The following is a 20,387-nucleotide window of genomic DNA, read 5'->3' on the forward strand; positions in this document are numbered from 1 at the left end:
GAAGGAGATCTGAGAAAAATCCAGGCAGGAAAGGGTGCCAAGAAAGAAAACAAATTAAACTGCCTCGGACCTCTCTTCAGAACGCTCAGGGAAGAAGGCAACTTGTCTGGGGTTGGATAGCGCCCCCCCAATTTACATCCACCTGGAGTCTCAGGGTGCGCCTTTGCTTGCGGAAGGTCCTTGCAGGTGCAGTTAATGGGGATGAGCCCGTACTGGATTAGGGTGGGCCCTAAGTCCAATGGCCGGTGTCTTTCTGAGAGAAATGAGGGGGATGCAGACGCAGAGACTCAGGAAAGGTGGCCAGGCGATGACAGAACCAGAGACTGGGGCGGTGTGGCTGCGAGCCACAGGGTGTCAGCGATGGCTGGCAACCCCAGATCCTAAAAGAGGCAAGGACCGATTTTTTTCCCCTACAGCTTTCAGAGGGGGAGAGCACAGCTCTGCTAACATTTAATTCTGGCCTTCTGGCCTCTGGAGCTATGGGAGAAAAAAATTTTTGTTATTTTAAGCCATTTGCTTTGTGGTAATTTGTTACAGTAGGCCTAGGATCCTAACATAATAACAGATTAAAATGTGTGAAGTTTTAAGAGAAACAGGAGATGACTCAGAGATGTAAAACCGGCCAAGCTGTTCTTCTGGGAGGCATAACTTGAGATACTCTCAGATTTAGGAAAGATACCTGCCTGCCCCGCCTAAAAAGCTGACCTGGGCCTCCAGCATGGAGATGTTTACTGCGGCTCTGAATAACGGCCGGCCCAATGAGACATGCAGAAGCAGTAAGAGGTTTGCATGGGAGGAGGCAGAATTGTTTGTAGAAGAGTATCGATGCCTTCAAAAGATTATCATATGTTGTTTTTAGGTAAAGAAGCACAAAACAATATATAAACCCACTTTGTATAAAAATTTAATTACTAAAGGGACATACACACTAAATCTTAACAGTGATTATCCTTAGGTGGTACGATTACAGATTAATTCAATTTTCCCGTGCTTTTCAGTACATTTCCAATTTTCTACAATGGGCATGTAGCCCTCCTATAACCAGACCAGTGCATCGGCATGCACGGGCGTCACGCACACAAAGAATGGAAAGTAAGATAAAAAGTTTAAGAAGAGAAAAAAGAATTCATCAGACACCAGAATTTTTTTTAGCAAAACTGACGGTCTAGCAGCTAATACGTAGCCATGTGGCAGGGAGTTAAGTGCCCTTGGGGAGACAACCAAGAAAGAACTACGAGCCCTGTGCACTAGAAAAGGTGAGACATGCTCACAGATAATGACAGTGTAAATCTGACAGGTGCCACAGAGAAATGCAGAGAGTTGTGCAGGAAGACTTTCCCCCGGGAGAATCAGGGAAGGCTGCATGGAAAACCGAGGCCTGGCCGAGGCCCACGTCAGGAAGGTGTTCTAGAGGGAGGGGGAGGCACAGAGCAGCCCAGAGGCCGGCGTCCCGGTGGGCAAAGCCCTGTTTGGCTGGATCATGAGCGAAGGCTCCAGAGGTTAGAGCGAGCCTGGGAAAGCTTCAGTGTCAGGCTCAGAGCACCTACTTTTCATTCCGTAAGCGCAGGAGGGATGCCGAGGGTGTTCTGGTGATGTCATCACTTGCTGGTTTCAGAACATAAAGATGATGTGGCCAGAGCGGTACACTGGGGACTTTTTTTACAGCATTAAGGAAATCAAAGCCCCCAGACTCGGGTTCATTACTGCTGAGGATTCTGACAAACTGGGTGTAATCTTATCAAACTTGATGAGTACAATCTTTGAGAAGTCAGGGAGAGCAAGAGAAAGGTCTGGGAGCTCGGGAAGATAGGGGGTGACAGGAATGTCACCCAAAAAAGGGCAAACACAGAAGCAGTCCTGCTCCTGTGAAAAACACACGCCCTTCAGCCGACTCACATATACAGAACCGTAACCTGAAGTTCAAAGTCCTCAAGGGATTATCATGGTCTTGAAGTTGGGCAGACACTGGGCAGCCTGGGACTCTGGGCCACACCACAGGGCTCTGAAGTCACCAAAAGCCACAGTGGGTGGGGTGGGGAAGGAGCTCTGCAACTTGGCTGAGTTAAAGAATTGCCCTGAACCTCAGCCTCCTCGGCGGTCAAACGGGGGTGATAACGGGCTCCACACCTCATCGGGTGGCTGTGAAATCTACGTCAGGGCGCACATAGTCCGAGCGCACGCATTCCATTTCCACGTATGTGGGGGCGCACCCATCACTGCCTGGCAGCGCCCGTGCACATCCTTGTGAATGGAGAGCAACTTGGCCGTCAAGTCTGTTTCCCGCCACGTCACCTGCAGGCTCTGGTGAGCAACTGGATGTAGGCTATGGGGGGGCTTCCTGGTTCTGGAATTAGCCTTCTGAAAGGAAGGTGGTGCCATTGGGGTGGGGGGAGGGGGATGGGGGTAAGTTCAGTTGGGGGCATGTTAAGGTTCAGTGGCCCACAGGCCACTCCAGGAGAGATGCCCAGGGGCATTTGGGCTGAACACAGGGATCACCAGTCCAAAGGCTGAAGCGGAAGCCCTGAGGGGAGGGATGATCCCCGGGAGGGCCCGCAGAGTGAGGAGTGTCCAGTTGGAGGCAGCACCTCGAGGGCAGGAGAGGAGGGAAGGTAAGGCAGGGGGCAGGAGGAAGAATGTGAGAGCGAGCAGGCACACAGGGCGAGAAGCAGTTTCAACAGGGCCCCTGTACAGTGTGGTCCCGCAAGATAAAGGTTAAAAGCGTCACCTGGATATGGGAGCAACGGGATCTTTGGTGGTCTTGGCAAGGGGAGGCTCAGAGGAACAAGGCGGGGAAGGCTCCGGGGGCAACTTCGGAGGGAAATCGTGGTGCCATCGTGGGGTCAACAAGGGAGCTTAGAGAGGGGGCCGACGTGCACCCCCAGCGTAATGAAAAAGTCTTCCCTCTACTAATAAACACAGTTGAGATTATATTTTAAGAGACTGCAACACAGTGATAACTGCAATAGACCAGTTCTGAAGCTGAGGCCAGAAGGAACCCAAAGTGACTGCCCTAGTTGGAAGGGTGAAATGGTCCAATACAGTAGAACCAGAGTCCTGAGTGTGGCTCAACCGAAACAGGGGGACGTGAGACGGGAGCCCTCTGCGCTAGGCCAGCTGTGGCAGGCGACACCGATTTGGAGGCATGGCCTTCCCTACATCCACTTACGGGGACAAAAAAGGGGAGCAGCCTTTAGAACCCAGAGACTTGGCTCCCTCTCATAAAGAGGGTGCAGAGCTGTTCCTGCCGGGGACTGGCCCGGAGACAGGAGAGAGCGGGAGACACGGGCCTGGCCCAGGGGCGCCGACAGAGGCCAGCAGGAAACTTTAAACACTCTTGGCCCTGCAGCCCCAGGGAGAGGTGTCCCCAGTGCCCTGCCAGGGGGCACGGGAAGAAATGTAAGCGTGGTTTTCAAATGTGCGTGTATGTTTGTGGCTGTCCAATGCTGCAGTTTAGATGGTGGACCTGCCTAAAGTCAGAAGTAAATACAATTTCTTAAAAAGCACTTTCAGAAAATGCAGATTATTTTCTATTCATCCTAGCAGTCTACACAGGCAGACATTATATACTTCTGATCAAGTGTAAAATTTATTTTTGTCACTCGTGATGATGCATACTGCTGCACCGGGCTGAAAGTCGAGGTGGCATGTGATAGGACCACGCAGGGCAGAGGCCACAAGTGGGATGCGAGCGGCAAAGGATATGACCAAACAGGACCCAAGAAAGACAGCACCCGAGACACACAGGAGAACCCTGTCTCCTAAGTGCGCAAGACCCCGCACATAGTCAGGGCAGACACTTGATTTCTGTGATGAAGAGCCAACCCAGGAAATGAGAGGTTGACAGTCTGCATCTCTGGTTGTATAAAAAATTAACTGTTACACATTGATTACAATTTGGAAGTATTTTGCCCTGGCGGGTATGGCTCAGTTGGTTGGAGCATCACCCTATAAACCAAAAGGTCACAGGTTCGATCCCTGGTCAGGACACATGCCTGTGTGGCAGGCTCAGTCCCTGGTCAGGGCGCAAATGCGAGGCAACTGGTCCGTGTTCTGTCTCACACAGGTGTGTGTCTTTCTGTCTCTCTCTTCCTCCCTTCCCCTCTCTCTAAAATCAATACATATGTCTTCCAGTGCAGATTAAATAAATTAATTAAATATTAGATTTTTAAAAATTGGATGTATTTTTAAAGGATACCAGGGGACTATATCCCACCAGGCGAAGACCACTGGCGTCCATGAACAAAGACCCCAGGACACCAGCAGACATTGTAGGAGCTGGAGACCATGAGCTGAGCTGAGGTCGCCGTGGCAGCCCTGAGGACGGCCTGGAGAAGGGCGATGACAGCACGGGACTGGGCGACTTGTGTGGCCACAGAGAGCGTGAGCAACCCGGGACCTGCAGGAGGGAGTTCGAGTTTTGAAACCAGACAGCATGCTGGTGCTGAATGTCATAGAAGTGGCTGCTCCCCAGGTCTGTCGTGGGGAGATGCGGAGGACGTGTCTGGTGGTCTTATTACAGTGTGTGGTTAGCCAGCGGGTTTGGTCGGTTTCGTGCCCAAGCTACACCATTAACACAGAGCTCGGTGTTCGAGACGGTCCCACACGGCTGCGCAGAAGGTGCTGATTCTGCCCGTGAGTTGCTGATCCCAAGGAAATAGGTCACAAAACCACGCTCTATCAGAAAGCAGGGAGGGGAGGAGACAAGGGTCGGAACCGTCCTACAGACCAGACTAGAGTCAACAGGGGGCAGAGGACACACCATTAAGGGCTGGACACAGAAATACCGTTTTTGTTTATGCTCTACCTTATTTAAAAATACATTTAAAGCAGCTAACTGAACTATATCTTACTGGAAGGATAAAATCAGACAGCGAGCAAGCTCAGAACAAGGGAAAACTAGGTGTGGGTAAATAAACGGAAAACAAAAGCAGAACATGAGGGCGCATGCTATTGAGCCCTGCGAGGCAAGCCGACACGAGGTTCTGAGCCTCCCGGAGGCCGATGCGAAGAGGGACATCCCGTCTCTGCAGGATCCCTCTGGCTGTAAGGGCAACAACAGAGCAGCCTCGCAGCAGCACGGTACTTGTTGGTCCTGCCACTCAGAGGTCCTCTTAAGAGAGCGACACTTCGTGGCAGCCTGAGACAAACCCTCACGAGCACCCTACAGGACACGGGCCGTGCAGCTCCGCCTGGCTCTCTGCCACTCTCTCGGTCAGCGCAAGGGGAAGGCGGAATGCCAAGGCGCAGAGCCACAGACGCGAACCTGAGAGGGCCGAGAATGGGGGGCCACGTGTTTGTGGCCACCGTATGGTTGGGATTCATCCTGGTTCTCGATTTAAACCCTGCACGGCATGGGCGGCTCTTTGGATAATCTTTATAAACGTTCTTAAAACCACGCGTGCCTTAGGGTTTGAAGAGGAGAGAGTTTGAAATTATACGTTTGAGCTAAAACCTAGCCCAGGGCTCCTCTCCACCGCTACACACGGGCAGAGGTGTCTTCTGGGACCATTGACCTGGTTTCCTTAGAAAACTGCCTGTGGCCAGAGGGGCTGGAAGCAGTGGGCTGCAAGACGAAGCAAGCGGTCAGGCCCAGGGGCTCTCGGAGTCAGACAGACCCGGGTCTGGTGGCACCTCCACACTCACTAGCGGCGGGACCTCCTTGAGGTCATCAGGGAAATGGGGCTCCACTCAGTATCCACACAAGTCTTCGGAGCACCCCCAGTGTGCGGCATAATCAAACACTACCTACCACCGAGGGTCGTTTGCGAGGGATCAAGTAGGTAAATGCATCTAAAGGGTTTGTCTCCATGACAGGTGCACAGCCAGCTTTCCATAAATGTTGAAACTAATAATAGCAGCAACAAAATCATAACCATGGTAAAGATTGCTGCTTGCACTCTAATGCATAAATAAGGGCATGGTTAAGGTCTCCCAGCTCTACCTCACCGGAAGTGGTTGCAATAATTTTAGCCTGGACAGGGTTCAGAGTCAGCATTCCCATCACCCTCAAAGGCATCAAAGGTAGCCAAGAGCAGCCCCCACAGTTTGAAACCAGGTTCACTCAGTGGCGAGGGCTCTAGGATGAATGTTGTGTACCTACAGGAGCCAGCCTGCTCGAAAAGACTGAGACCCAAGCCAGTTAAATGTTGAGGACATCTGCCAACATTCGGAGTCTAGCTGCAGAATGTTAAAGTCTTGATGTTTTGATGTTCCTGAGGGAGATGTGCTGGGACCTTCCCTGATCTCTCGATTTGGCAGTACCACAGAGAATATAATTTCTCCCATAAAATGCCTATGAAAACCAAAACAGCCTCCTCAACCCTAAACAGAGGACAAAACTGCGAGGAGTGAGGGATGCTGGACAGGCAGCTGAGTCACTCATGAGCCGAGGGCCATCTTTCTCACGCAGGCAGCCCCCAGGCGCAATTCAGATGTGCGCCTGAGCAGATGACTTCCATCAGGCCTCGGGAGTCCTCAGACAGGGAGAACCGCAAACGTTAAGCTCTGCGGAGGTCAAGCAAGTCCACTGTAAACTCTTCTTTTGATAACAATTGAATAGCACAGACAGCTACCCTCGGAGGCTACCCTGAGTCCACAAGCACCAGGCCACGCTCTCCTCGGAGAGAAGCGTTTCCCTGTGTCTTTCCGACGCAGCAGGGAGCATGCTGCTCGTCCAAGGCGGCCTTTAGTCATTCAGGTGCACGTTTTAAAAGGAACGGACACATCGCACCCTGTTTGATCCTGACTTGAGACCGCCTGCAGGCTGGGACCTCCCCAGAAGTATCAGGACGCAGGCAGGAGGGAGCTCTCTGCTGCGCCCACACCGTTTGTCATTCGTGACAGGTCGGTGTTTTACCCACTGAGTCAAAGGCCAAGGAAAGATCAGTAAGAGCTACAAACAAACGTATGCTTTTGCTGACAGCTTTCAGTGCAGAGTGATGAAGGGCCGTTGATGGCGTAGCAGCTGCGCTTGGCTTAGGGCGCTACCGCGAGAGACCGGCCGCAATTCGTCAGGGAGAAAAATGGCACACGCGCGAGTCAGGGGAAAGCACCACAGGCCCATGAGTCTCACCATATTTGGGGAGGGGGAGTCAAAGAGGCTCGTTTTTCCTTTCCTTTATATGTTTTGGTGGGGTTGGGCTACTCTCCAACTTCAGCCAAGTCGAACCACTCACTCATTCAACCAATACTGACTAAGTCACTCACGCTAAGCACTGTGCTTGGTGACAGGAATACAGTGGCAAATACACAACCACGATCCCTATCTTCAGGCAGTTTATAACCTACATGCTTGTTTATGGGATTGAAAAAGTGCCAGGGAATACAGTCCACCAGCAGAGGAAGAAATTTTCACTGGCGCTTTTAAATCATCTACTGTGTGAGGGGGTGGGAGAGACACATTTTGGGGGGTTCCCATCCAGCTCACACTCCTTGAAACTGATGTTTGCCTACATCCTCTTCATAGAGAATCTGCCCCATCCACAGACTTTGCTGAGGAGATGGGGGGGCCATATGTAAATCACATGACTCCACAACCTGAACCCAACTGTTTGAATCAGGGATTGATACCTGAACCAGGGCAGCCAATCCGTACCGTTCTATTTGGACTTTGAAATTAGGACCCTGGAAGGAACAGACTATAATGGGCAATAGAGCTGTAGGACCAGGAGGACCAGGGGCTGGAAATCAATTTAGTGATAAAGAACATTTAATGAGAACATAGGATGTGACCGGGCCTAGAACGCAGCAATGAACAAGACAGAGAGCTCTAGTGGAAGAGATGGTAGTTACTACACAAATAAGAGATAAATAGTGATCGTGATAAATGCTCTAAAGAAAGTCAACAGGATGCAGAGTTAGAGAGGGGGACTATTGTAGATAGGGCGAGCAGGCAGGGCCTCTCTGAGGACGTGGCATCTGAGCTGACACCAGGCATCAGACGTGCTGGGGAAGCCTATTCCAGGGAGAAGAATTACAGGTGCAGAGTTCCTGGGACTGAGAAGAACTCACTGTGTTCTAGAGACCAAAATGAGGCCAGGTGTCGAAAGGCATGAGTGGCAAGAGAGAAGGTGGGAGAGGAAGGTAGGACGGGGACCACGCAGGTTCTCGCAGAACTTTGTAATGGGCCTGGACTTGCAGTGTGATGGGCAGCCAAGGAAGGGTTTCGAGGAAGAAAAGACATTGTAGCACCAACATTTCAAAACATCACTCTGGCTGAGGATGCACATATAGATCAATGAGACAGAAACTGACCCGGGGTACCAGGTCAATGGATTTCCGACGAGGGTGCCAGGCCCACTCGATGGGAAAGGACAGTCTTTTCTACAAACGGTGCTGGGAAAACTGGATAGTCACACGCAAAAGAATGAAGCTGGGTCCTTACCCAATACCATTTACAAAATTAATTCAAAATGGATCAAAGACATAAGCGTAAAAGCTGCAACTTTAAAGCTCTTCTCTGAGAAGAAAATGTAGGGGGAGATCTTTACGACACTGGACTTGGCAATGACTTCTTGGATGTAACACCAAAAATGCAGGCCACAAAAGAAAAATATAGATGACGGAACTTCACGGAAACTGAAGACTTTTGTGCATCAGAGGACACTACAAATAGAGTGAAAAGACAACACAGAGAAGAAGAGAAAATATTTGTAAATCATGTATCTGATAAGGGATTAATATCCCAAATATATGAAGAATTCCTACAACTCAACAATAACGAAACAAACACCCGATTAAAAAATGGCCCCAGGACTTGAATACCACCTCTCCCCAGAAGATACGCAAATGGCCAATAAGCACATGAAGGATGCTCAACATCATTGCTCACTAGTGAAAGGCAAATCGAAACAACTCTGAGGTACCACTTCACACCTATTAGTGTGGTTATTAAACAGTGGCGGGGCGGAAATAGCAACGTGGAGAGAATAGAACCCTGTGTGTTGCTGGTGGAAATGTAAAATGTGTATTCTTCTCCTTGCTAATATACCCAAAAAACTGAATGTGGGGACTTGAGCACATGCTCACACACCAATGTTCATAGCGATATTACTCACACTAGCTAAAAAAGTGTGAAAAACCCAAGCCTCCATCGACAGATAAATAGAGAAGCCAAATGCGGTACATACACACAGCGGAATATTAGTCGGCCATCAAAAGCAATGAAACCCTGATACATGCTGTAACATGGGTGAACCTCAGACACAAAAGGACGAATATTATGTAATTCCACTTACATGAGGGACCCAGAACAGGCAAATTCACAGAGACAGAAAATAAAATAGAGGTTACAGGGGCTGGGGAGGAGGAGGCATATGGAACTATTGGGTCATGGGGATGGTTTCTGTTGGAGAGGATGAAAAATGCTCTGAAGCGGATGGTGGGGTGGCTGCACAGCTCCGCGAGTGTGCTTAATGCCCCCGAAATGTACACTTAAACATGGCGAAGCCCAGGTTGGGTATGCTTTCCCACGATTAAAAAAAGCATGGAGAGAGCTGTGCTGCCGGGAGGCACGGGCTGGGGACAGGGGGCCAGCCGTCGGGAGAAGCTGGTCTGCAGAGACGCGAAAGCAGCACACACAGACACAGAGAAAGTGAAGCTGAGAAACCGCAGGGGCCAGAGAGAAGCAGAGAAAAGCTTCTTGGTGGCTTCACAGTGGCATGTGGCCCAGCCGCCTCCTGCACTTCCTGTCGGCGCATCACTTTACCCTGGGGCTGGACGGGGTGGATCTCTGTCCCTTGCCTTGGAATGGTCCCTGGTTAAGGCAGAGAACATGGCTAGGATCCAGTTAAGCAGCAGCCGGGGGACTGAAAGTTTGAGGTGGTTGGTCCCTAAAGCCAGATGATAGACAGCCCTTTGAGAACAGAACAACTTCCTCCTGTCCCTCAGGGCCTGGCACAGTGCCTGACGCTTGGTGGCAGGCCATCAACAAACAGTTACTGAATGGGGCCTGGGAACCTCTCCCAGGAGGCTATAGAGAGCTGAGCGTCCCCGCTCTCACCAAATTTACATCTGTGGTAAACCGAAGCCCCTGTCGGCCCTCATCACTGACTTGAATGGCCAAGCTTAGTTCTTCACAAGGACTTCCTCCTCATTTGTTCAAGGTCAGGGGAAGTGCATGCTAAAATTACAATTGTACAGAACCCTGGGTACCCCTTACAGCACTTGAGTTCCAGGACACCCAAGATTTATTGGGCTCCCAAGAATATTCATCAAGCCAGGAATAAGAAAAGTTAATTCACCTTCTTATAAGCATAAGAACACCTAACACGGGTTTTAACTTAATAATCTCTGTGGTTTGTAGGTGAGAGATCCATCTCCTTCCTTAAAACCTTAGATAGCAAAAATGGGACGTGGCTTTGTGCCATTTTTCTCAACCATCCCAAACACCACTGCGTGTCATTCCTAACACGGGAAGACTGGAAACTACCTGAGTTTACAAAAGGAGGGAAACTGACACACAGAATTGCTCATCACCGTGGCGGCTGTCGTGCGCCAATGAGAACGGTAGCGCTGAATGAAGACTAACAGCAAGAAGAAGACATTTACCAAATAGAGCTGATGAAAAGAGAGGAGTGCAAAATGACATCTATAATTTGATTACAACCATGTAGAAAAGGCATTTGTAGCTACAAAGTTGGGGAGGTGCCGAAAGGAGACGAAACCACTTGTGCAAGGTGGTGAAATTATACATGGAATTTAGAAATGTATTTAAAATTTCCTTTGCAGTGTTTTAAAAGGTCAATCACTCACACACACACACACACAGCTCCAGAGTAAACACCTGAACAAATGGCTGGGAGGACATCTGGAATGACACATGACTAGCCTGCGATTCTCCGAAGGCAGTTTCTTAGGTGTGGCCCTGGGAACAGCAGCCTCAGCATCATCTGGGAACCTGGTAGAAATGCACATTCTGGGTGAACCCCAGACCTACTAAATCTGAAACTCTGGGGAGGGGTCCGGCCATCTGCTTTAATAAATTCTCTGGGTGATTCTGATCCCTGTTCCAGTCTGAAACCGCTGCTCTCAAGAACCACCCCTCCCCCAGTCTGTTACTCTGTGACTCCCACATGCCCAGGAGGGTCCGCCTTTCACCCACACTACCTGTTAGATCAGGTTCGAAGTCTTACCTGAGAGTCAGGTTCTACTTTTGCTACCGGATTTCATCTTTACTACTACAGCTAGTTCACACGGACTGCGCTTCTGTGCGTTAATTACCTCATTCAATCCTCTAACAACTGTACACAGTAGATACTGTTAACACCCCCGTTTCACAGATGAGAAAACCGAGGCCAAAAGAAGTCCAAGGTCACACTGCTGGTAAATGATGAAACAAGAATGATTTCAGAGCGCAAGGTCTTAAGCACCACTGAGGTCCAGAGAAGGTCACAGAGACAGTAAGGGAGGGAGCTGGTTCAGGAACCCAGGCCATTCTGATTCCAAAGCCTCCTTGCTTTCTAACTACTAAGCTCTGCCGCCTTACACTCTCCGCCAGGCAGAGCCATTCGCTCACTGCCCTTCGAACACACCGCTGCCAAAAGTTATGACACTGGCAAATGTCTTCTGTCTTATCTTCCTTGCCACCAACCCACATCCTTCAGGCTCCTTGAGGCCTTTCAGGCTGCGTCCCCAAGATCTCTGGCTAGAAGGGGCTGCTGTCTCCCTTTTCTCAACCCCCACCTGGTCCTGTTATATACCTCCCACAATACAGGGGCCGGCACAAGTAACGCCCCTGTTTTATTACAAAATCTTGTAGTACAAAATCATAAGCATGTAATTCTGTGACATAACAATATCACACTCAAACACACCATACGGCATTTTAAGTGAAATGCTCAGGTTAAAACTATCAATTATTACACCCACAGTATTACCCTACCAACCACACTCAGGCAGGCGTCACTTCTGCGGACCCTGTATTTACTATCTCCCACCCCGAGTCGCAGTTATGCACACGCACCTTCGGGGGAGGGGCGGTCTCCCTGGGCATGGTGTCTGACACAGGGCTGGCACCAGTTGAGTCCATCAATGCCTTTTATGTGACTAAATTCATTCTTTAGATATTTTGTGTAGCTTATCAGCCCAGCTGGAGGACAGTAAGCACCTTAAGGGCAAGGACCAACTCTTTTACTTATTTTATATTTTCAAGAACATTCCGCCCTGGGCAGGCACACAGCCAAGCCTGTGATGCGTACTCGAGTTTGAGCAGCACGCCACTGGTGTTCAACGCTGGTGTGCCTTCCCCTGCTACCGAAACCCTGTGGGAATGCAGCCGATGTGAATGAGGCTAACTGGGCACCGTGCAAATGGATGCGATCAACACTTTTTCTTTTTGGTAAACAGAAATAATAAATTTAATGTTTTTAATATTGTTAAATAATAATAGAGAGAATTTTATGAGCACATGTCCCTGAAAATGTGTTCAAATTTCCATGCAATTGGGGAGAAAAAAAACCACAATTCTGTCTTTAAAAAGAACTGAGGCTATTGTATGCCTTCATTATGCCTCTTGTGGAATGAACGCATACTGTTTTTAAACATCATGACTCGAGCCCCAGTGTCTCTCATGAAGAAAAACGTGGGTGTTTTCATTCCACACATTGATCATCTATTACAGGCATTTATCTAGTCCAACAGATACACTTTTCATGAGACAATAAAGAAAACTCATAATATCCCAACTCTTACCACATATCCCGAGAGCAAAGGTACAAGAAAATCAGAATATGTATTTCAGTAACATTTAAACCTCAAAAGCTACATTTAAAAACTTTCAGGAACAAGATAATATAAAAACCAAAAGCTTTCCTGATTCATAAATCATTAAAAAAATTATCTCTATCAATAACAGATAAAAATACCAAGCCCCAACATGTTCTTAACCAGCTGAAAGACAGAGATGAAAAGTATGTAACAGTGAAAGCAAACGAAGGTGATCGGACTGTTACGGGCTTCTGCAGTCACCTGCTCGCATCCAGTCCTCCACCGTCCTCACCCGGTCTAACAGTAAATACACAACAAAGGATCCACGCTCACGAGCCTCCGGGAAATCTGAATCATCGTACCACCAGCGAACAGACAGAGTAAACTTACCAGCTCCACAGATCCATAATGCTTCCTACTGAAATCCCCACGTCTACAGCCTAGGTCTTCCGAGACAGAGCTGGAACAAAAATGCTTCATCAGTATTATACATAGCGATCTGGTCACAAACCTTCTGCAAAACCTGACTACCATTTGCAAAAGGGGCTGCCGTGGAGCAGGCCGGCCCCAGCTCCTCACTGCAGGGGAGCCTCCTGGCCACAGGCACCGTCCCCGGCGGCCATTGCAGAGCCAGCTCTCGGGAGCCCTCAGGAAAAAGAAAAACACCCGAGTCATGCCTGGAAGTCTCGGCAGTGACTGAATTAAATATTTAGTCATTTGGAATCGATTGAAGTTTCCAAGGCTACTGGTGGTTTATAATTTCATTTCTGTGTACGCAAAGGGGAGGGGAGCCCTGCAGCGAACTTGAGGCAAGGGACAAAGCTTGCAGTGGTCTTTCATTGAAGAGAGCCTGTTTGTCCCGAATATTCCACAGAAAAATACCACCATTATTTGATGCTATATAGGAAAAATAAAACTTTGTATAGGAGGAAAAAAAAAATCTTCAAAATCCAGGTAGGCCCCACCCCTCTCTAATTTATGACAAAATGAAAAAGACCAGGGCTAACAAAAAAAAAATCTGAATATCCAATTTCCAAGGATATTTAGCATTTTACATAGCAGTAGCTAATACTTCCCCACCCCTCTTCCCCTCAAAAATGACTTAAATCAGGTAAGAGAAATCACATGCATTATTGAAGCAGAGCAATTAAAACCCGGGCAAAATTGCCCCTGCATTTGCATCTTGAATACATAGTCCCACACTCAAAAGACACATATCTTAATTGACTAGTTAGGAACCCAAACAGTATTCGGGAAACCAGCAGAGATCCGCAAATACAAGCAGTTTTGATAAGTTTTGTTCTCATGTCATGCAAATAACTCTAATAAAACACAGACACTAAAATTACACAGGAGTCACATGTTTAAGATAGCCAAAACATTCGGGATCTGACATGCAAAGAAAGGTGCAGTTAGTACCTTTTCATCCTTCCTTAAAAGGTAGGCTACATTTTCTAAATTACAGCCCTCTTGGCACGTTTCGGAAAGAGACCGAGTCTGATGCTTTGCATCCCCAGAAATGACTCTCTGCCAGGACCCTATCTGATAGGCTCCGAGAAAGACAGCATGAGAGAAATGAGATTAGAGAGCTAATGGCATTCTGCTTCCACCATTGCACAGAGATGGCTGAATTAATTTGATGGGAGAAATTTAACCTTTTGTCGTTCTCACTTCCTTAGCTGAAAATGTGCAACAAATTAACGAATGCGGCTCGCAAGGGCGTCCTAGGTATTACCTTCCTGCTCCTAGTGACATGATTTTCTACCAAAAAATCTCCGAAAGAGATGCAAAAACTCCCCTCCATGCTCTATTCTGGTCCGTGTTAAACGTGTCCTCTGCACCCATCTTCTCAGCTCATTTTGAAAACCCTGCTGGAGAATGTTGCCACTGCCCTACCCAGCAGGTGCAAGATCCTTCCCGGCCACCCTCAGCTGCGGAGAGAGTGGGCTCCAGAGGGAGGAGCGTCCATGCGCTTGGACAGAGACTGGGCACAGCGCTGAAGCTCGACGGCGGCTGACTGAAAGCTCTACGTGCTCAGTGACCTCCTCAGTTTTCACCGGGTCCACTGCACAGTCAACACCAGCGGCAGCTTCTAACAGGAAGGGCCAGCAACGTGAAAGCAGCAGGATGCTGGGCTCTGGGCCCCGCCCTGTGTGCCCTCAGTACCACTTGGGGAGAGGTCCCGTTCTAGACACAGCACCAGCTCCCTAGCTTTGCCCACAGCCAGCGACAAACACAGCGACCTCAGAGAGGGAAAGCAATGTCCTAGGAAAAATCCAGGACAGATATGAACAGAACCTCTGCTCTCGGCGCCCTCTCCTTCCCCTCGTTCCCTGTTATCCAGCACACTGCTGACGGCAGGAGCCAGGCTTGACCACATGGGGTGTACTTCTAGGGCTGCCGGAAGCACTCGGAGCAGCCATGTTTAAAAACCCTCCCCACTCTCCTTCTCCCTCCCCAGGCCCTCTGGCCCTTCGGCTTCCGGCACAAAGTGTGTGATGAGAGGGGATCCCGCAGAGCTCCGGGAGGAGCTCTGTTCTCCTCCAGGTCTCCAGAGTCTGGCCCATTGCCTGGCAGAGAGTGGACTTGCAGTAAACGTTGGTTGCATTAATGAAGATATTTGCACATACTTGGATTTTACTAGCTACCGTGTGTTAGCACCCTTGTGAGCACCAAGGCAGGCTGCCTACTGACTTTCTCGCTGATAGGTCCCTGGTCATTATTCCAACAGATCAGATGGTCCCAGCCCCAGAGGCAGACACCACCAGGTGCATGCCACACCTGTTCTCCTTTCCTCTCGGGCTGGTGGCTGGACTGCGTTTCCTGGCCCCTCTTGCAGTACGTGTGGCCCTATGACTGCACGCTGGCCAAGGGAATATGGGCAGAAGTGATGTTGGGCACATCCCTTGGGGGTCACTTCCTCTCCTTCCCCACAGCCAGCAGGTGCAGAGGACTATATAAGGACCCACAGAAATGCAGAGCTTCAATATGGACAAACCTGGGTCTCTGAATGACAGAGCAGAAGCTCACACTCCTGCGAACATCTGTACCAGGACATGGTGCGAGCGAGTGATGAGCACTGAGTTACGCACACAGCATTTGGGTTTGCCTGTGAAAGCCGCTGTGTTCCCTGAACTAATGCGGAGGTCGGCACCTGGCAGTGGGGTGCCACCATAGCAACAACCTAAAACGCATGGCGCGGGCTTCGTAGGCAGGCAGCAGCCAACGTGGAAACTGATCTCAGCAGCTGAAAGCGGGAGATCTTGTTATAAAGCAGGAAAATATGTGGTAAACTTACACCTGCAGTAATGCAGAAGACGGGCCTGCGCCTCTGGGCCTGCATCTCTAGGAAACAGCCTGGGCAGGTCAGAGTGACGCTGTGTGCTGGCTCTGGCCGGCTGACCGCAGCAAGGGTTTCTGACAAGGAAGAGACAGCCCAGGCCACAGCTGGATGGGTGTTGAGCAAAGACAGTGGAGAGAGCCCAGAGACAAAGGCCCTTGCAGGCTTGAGAAATCGCTCTGTTTCTGGACCCCAAACAGTAAGAGTCTGGCCAATGAAATGTGGGCAGAAGTGATGGGCACCTCCTCCAGACCTAGCCCATCCAATTTCCCATGAATCTTTGCTCAGCTGCTGGCTGAATGGGGAGGGCTGTGAGGACCAAGAGGGAGGAGCCAAGGATGAGCCTTGGGCTCTAAAGGACCCCATAGAAGATCCCAAGTAGAGCTACCCCCATTGGGCTATGGTATGGAGGAGAAATAACTTTTTTAAAAGATTTTATTTATTTTTAGAGAGAGGAGAATGGAGGTAGAAAGAGAGGGAGAGAAACATCAATGTGCGGTTGCCTCTCACGCACCCCCTACTGGGACCTGGCCCACAACCCAGGCATATGCCCTGACTGGGAATCGAACCAGCAACCTTTCAGTTCACAGGCTGGCACTCAATCCACTGAGCCACACCAGACAGGAGGATGATTACTGACTTTTAAAAGAGTTTTTAAAAAGATGACTTCTTTGCCCCCCACAGCAGGAAGGGAGACCGGGGGCCCAGCCACAGGCCTCAGGGGGCAGGGCTGGGGGCAGGGCCAGGGGCAGCACCACAGCTCGGCTGGCCTCTCCTTCCTAAGTGCTGACCGAGCAGTCTGGCCTCACCAAGAAAATCCCTGGGACCGAGAGTATTTTTACCAGAACAAGGCACGTCCAAAATCACACCAGAGAGTTCAAGTTCCTGACATGCAATGTGATCTAGGTTCTAAATATAAACGCCTCTGTTTTAGCAAATTAATGCATGAGGGTGCTGGAACATGCTTCACAAGCATGGACACAGCTGAGGACTTTCAAGTGAAATCTCTAAACAGGGCCCAGGATGAAAGCAAAGATTTCCAGCTCCAAGCAGAGGCTACAAAAATGGCCATTACATAAGTTGGTTCCTGGAAAGCAGGACAACCCCCTTCAAAGAGGCAAAGTCATGGAAACTGAATAAGGAAAAAGAAGGAAGTTGAACTCAATACTGGTCCTTAATCAGCTCCCCCAGAGATTAGTGACTGGCCCTAAGGACTGGCCAGACCCCGCCAATCCAGGCCTCAGTCATGCCCGGTCCTGCCGGAAGAGTTAAAGCCAACAGCAAGAATGAGGCTCTTCCTGGGTCAGCGGAGAATCTGAGAAACATCAGGCAGCGCCCTTGCTAAGCACATAGTAATAACAGACAGATGGAAGGGACCCCCATGTGAGGGACGGAGAAGGTAAAACATGTGCCAGACCTCAAACTTAGGCTTAGAGGGAGCCCAGAACCTTCTAACAGCAGGTTCTAGAATAGCTTATTGCATAACGGGGACCCATTGTCTTTCCTTCTGGAGGTGACACAGAAAAGCAGAGACGCCAGTGATTTCTAATGATGAAAGGGCAGGTTTTCTGACCCCTTTCGAGGAGATTTAGGACCCCAGATTTGAGAGGTTGGGAAGTAAGCAGGAAGCTTCCCAGAGGGGAAGCGTTTCAGGTGCTCAGAGCCCCTGACTCCTGCCCCAGACCCCTCAAACCGGTTGCCCTGGTGGGTCCCTGGAGTTGCGGTGCCATGTGGTGCCAGGATCTTGGGCTTACCACCCCGTAGCAAGCTCAGCGGCCACGACGTGGTCAGATGTGCCCGCATTTGGGTTTCAGGCATGCTAGCTCTGGAGCTCAGGCAGGTTACTTCTCACTGAGCCCGTTTCCTCCTCTGTAACGTGGGCAGAAAAGAACACCCCGTCTCTGTGGGAGGATTGAAAGGTATCACAAGGTGCTGAGGGCAGCACCTGCCACATAGCAGCCACTAAACGAGGGCTGGGTACTCTGCCAGGGACATCGCCATGCCCTGAGTGTCTCGCAGAGGGCCTGCCTCAAGGCTGGCTGCCCAACAGGTATTTGTTGAGTGAGTGAGTCATGAATAAATGACACCTCTGCTCACCTTTGCTCTACTTAAACGCAGGTGGGCTCCTGCCTGCTACCCCGCCCCCACCCCTGCCCCAACTGCCATTCGATATTCTGACGAAGCTCAGGGACATGTGACGTGACTTTCACCGTTACTCGGTCATCTTTCTCTTTCTAATCCTCCTTTCTCAGACACTCTGGAATGCGGTCCTCTCGCTGTATTCATGTGTCCACTAGGTTTCTGACCACGACACGTGTCCCAGGCACTTGCCTGGTTTCTACTATTAAGTGCGTCTTGCAGTGACTCACTGCGAGGCTCCTTTCAATAATGGTCCCACCAGTGCCTTTGAAATTCCCTCTCTCTGTAAAAACATAGCGACCACAGCAAGCGCTGGCGAGGGCGTGGGTGGCAATGTGAAATGGTCAGCTCAACCTCTTTGGAAGACACTGGACGGTTTTTTATAAAACTTGACATGCCATCGCCACGTGACCCAGGAATGGTGCTCTTAGGCACTTATCCCAGAGAAATGAAGACGTATAGTCACAAAGCGCCGACACGAATGTGCACAGCAGCGTTATTCAAAGCCCCCAAACTGGAAGAGGCCTAGGTGTTCTTTAAAGGGAGAATAGTTAAATTGTGGAGCAGCCACACCACAGAATATCACTCAGCAATCAGAAACTAGCTACTGATACACGCAACAACTTGGGTAAATCTCCAGAGAATTACACAGAGAAAAAGGCCAATCCTAAAAGGTTACATCCTGTATGACCCCATATACACAACATTCCTGAAATGACAAAATTACTGAGGGCAGAGGGAGGTGGGGGAGGGGAGGTAGGACTGTGTCTTGTCTGTGGTGGTGCAGGAATGAACTTACAAGTGTGACAACATGGGGGTAAAAGGGGACATTTAAGACCAATGGGCTATGCCAATGACGTTACCATGGGAGGAAGCGGGGTAGAAGGGACAGGGGGTCTCTCTGTCCCATTTCTTATAACTGTATATGAATCTATGGCTCTCTCAAAATAAAAGGCTTCATTTAAAAAACTGTCTCTGAGCCAAAGCCCTTCACTCATTCAATACGCAGTTACTGGGCACCTGTGGGTACCAGGCGCCAAACCCAGGAGTGTGGTCCCTACTACGGGCACTCACAGTGCGGCGGGAAAACGTAGAGCACGCAGGACTCCCTGGGAAAACAAACTGTGCAAGCAAAGCACACCTGTGTGGAGCAATCTGGTAAATTGTCAACCAGCCTCTTTTTGCCTCATTCATAAGTAGCACATGCAGCCTTCAGGGGTGGGGCCCAGAGCAGACAGACGCCTGGGAGCTCTGGCACGCTCTCTCGGCTCAAGGCCCACCATCCAGAACCTGGGAACCTCGACCTACAAACTGACTCCTGTAAAGTATAGTGTCTGCGCATCTGCTCCCCCCTCCCCGTTCTTCAGTGACCTTGGCTTCTCCCCTCCTGTGAGGTCAAGACCGGAGGGGTTTCCCACTCCGAAGCACTGCCCAGGAGCCCTATACCTGTACAGCCACAAAGAGTTAAGCAGAAATGTATTTCAGGGGAAAAATCAGCAGAAAACACATGCTGCTGCACACCTCCCACCGCCTGCGAGCTTTCCGTCTCCGGGGAAGTCCTTCCAGAGCCTCTGTCCTCGGGTTCTCAAAATCTCCCCACTGAGATTCATTCGCACGTTCTGCCTCCAACGGCACCCAGACTCTGAAGGAAGCATGTTACCCGGAGTGGGTGTTTCTGAGCTGTCCCCCTGGCAGCAAGAATCCTAGATAACGTCAAGGTCACTCTGACCCTTGCTGCTGAGTGTGGGCCTAGAACCTGAGCTCCCTAAAAACGCAGGCTCTCGGGCCCCACCCGGCATTTTAACAAGATTCCCCCCAAGGATTCACAGGCACATGGGAATCTAGACCTTGGTTCCGGACCCAGCTTGTGTTGGGATCACCGGGACTTCTTCTCTATTTGTTTTACTATGAAATATTTCAAGGCAGGAGAAGAGTAACATAATGGACATTACAGATGGACTCGAAACTCCTGTGTACCTCTCCCCTCCCCTGAAACTACCAAAGAATTTATACTTCCTGCTTACATTTTTATATTTGTACTGACTGTATACTAATTCAAAACAATATACTTGCCCTAGATGGTGTAGCTCAGTGGATTGAGTATAGGCCTGTAAACCAAAGGTCGCCGGTTCAATTCCCAGTCTGGGCACATGCCTGGGTTGCAGGCCAGGTCCCCAGTGGGGGACTCATGGGAGGCAACCAC

General features: G+C 49.9%; 1 protein-coding gene across 4 annotated transcripts in view; it reads right to left on the minus strand.

Moving 5' to 3' along the window:
* The window catches only part of GARNL3 (GTPase activating Rap/RanGAP domain like 3), a 120,834-nt gene that overhangs the window by 75,147 nt on the left and 25,300 nt on the right, over positions 1–20,387 (minus strand). For 3 of the 4 annotated variants that reach the window (XM_045197043.3, XM_024562127.4, XM_024562129.4), the window contains exon 3: positions 13,096–13,165. In XM_045197043.3, coding sequence (XP_045052978.1) covers positions 13,096–13,165 — 70 coding nt within the window. Of the gene's footprint in view, positions 1–13,095; positions 13,166–14,124; positions 14,456–20,387 lie in introns of those variants that run through there. The other variant, XM_053920528.1, reaches the window with a different exon arrangement.

This window comes from Desmodus rotundus, chromosome 1 (assembly GCF_022682495.2).
Source record: "Desmodus rotundus isolate HL8 chromosome 1, HLdesRot8A.1, whole genome shotgun sequence".
NCBI classification, from domain to species: Eukaryota; Metazoa; Chordata; class Mammalia; order Chiroptera; family Phyllostomidae; genus Desmodus; species Desmodus rotundus.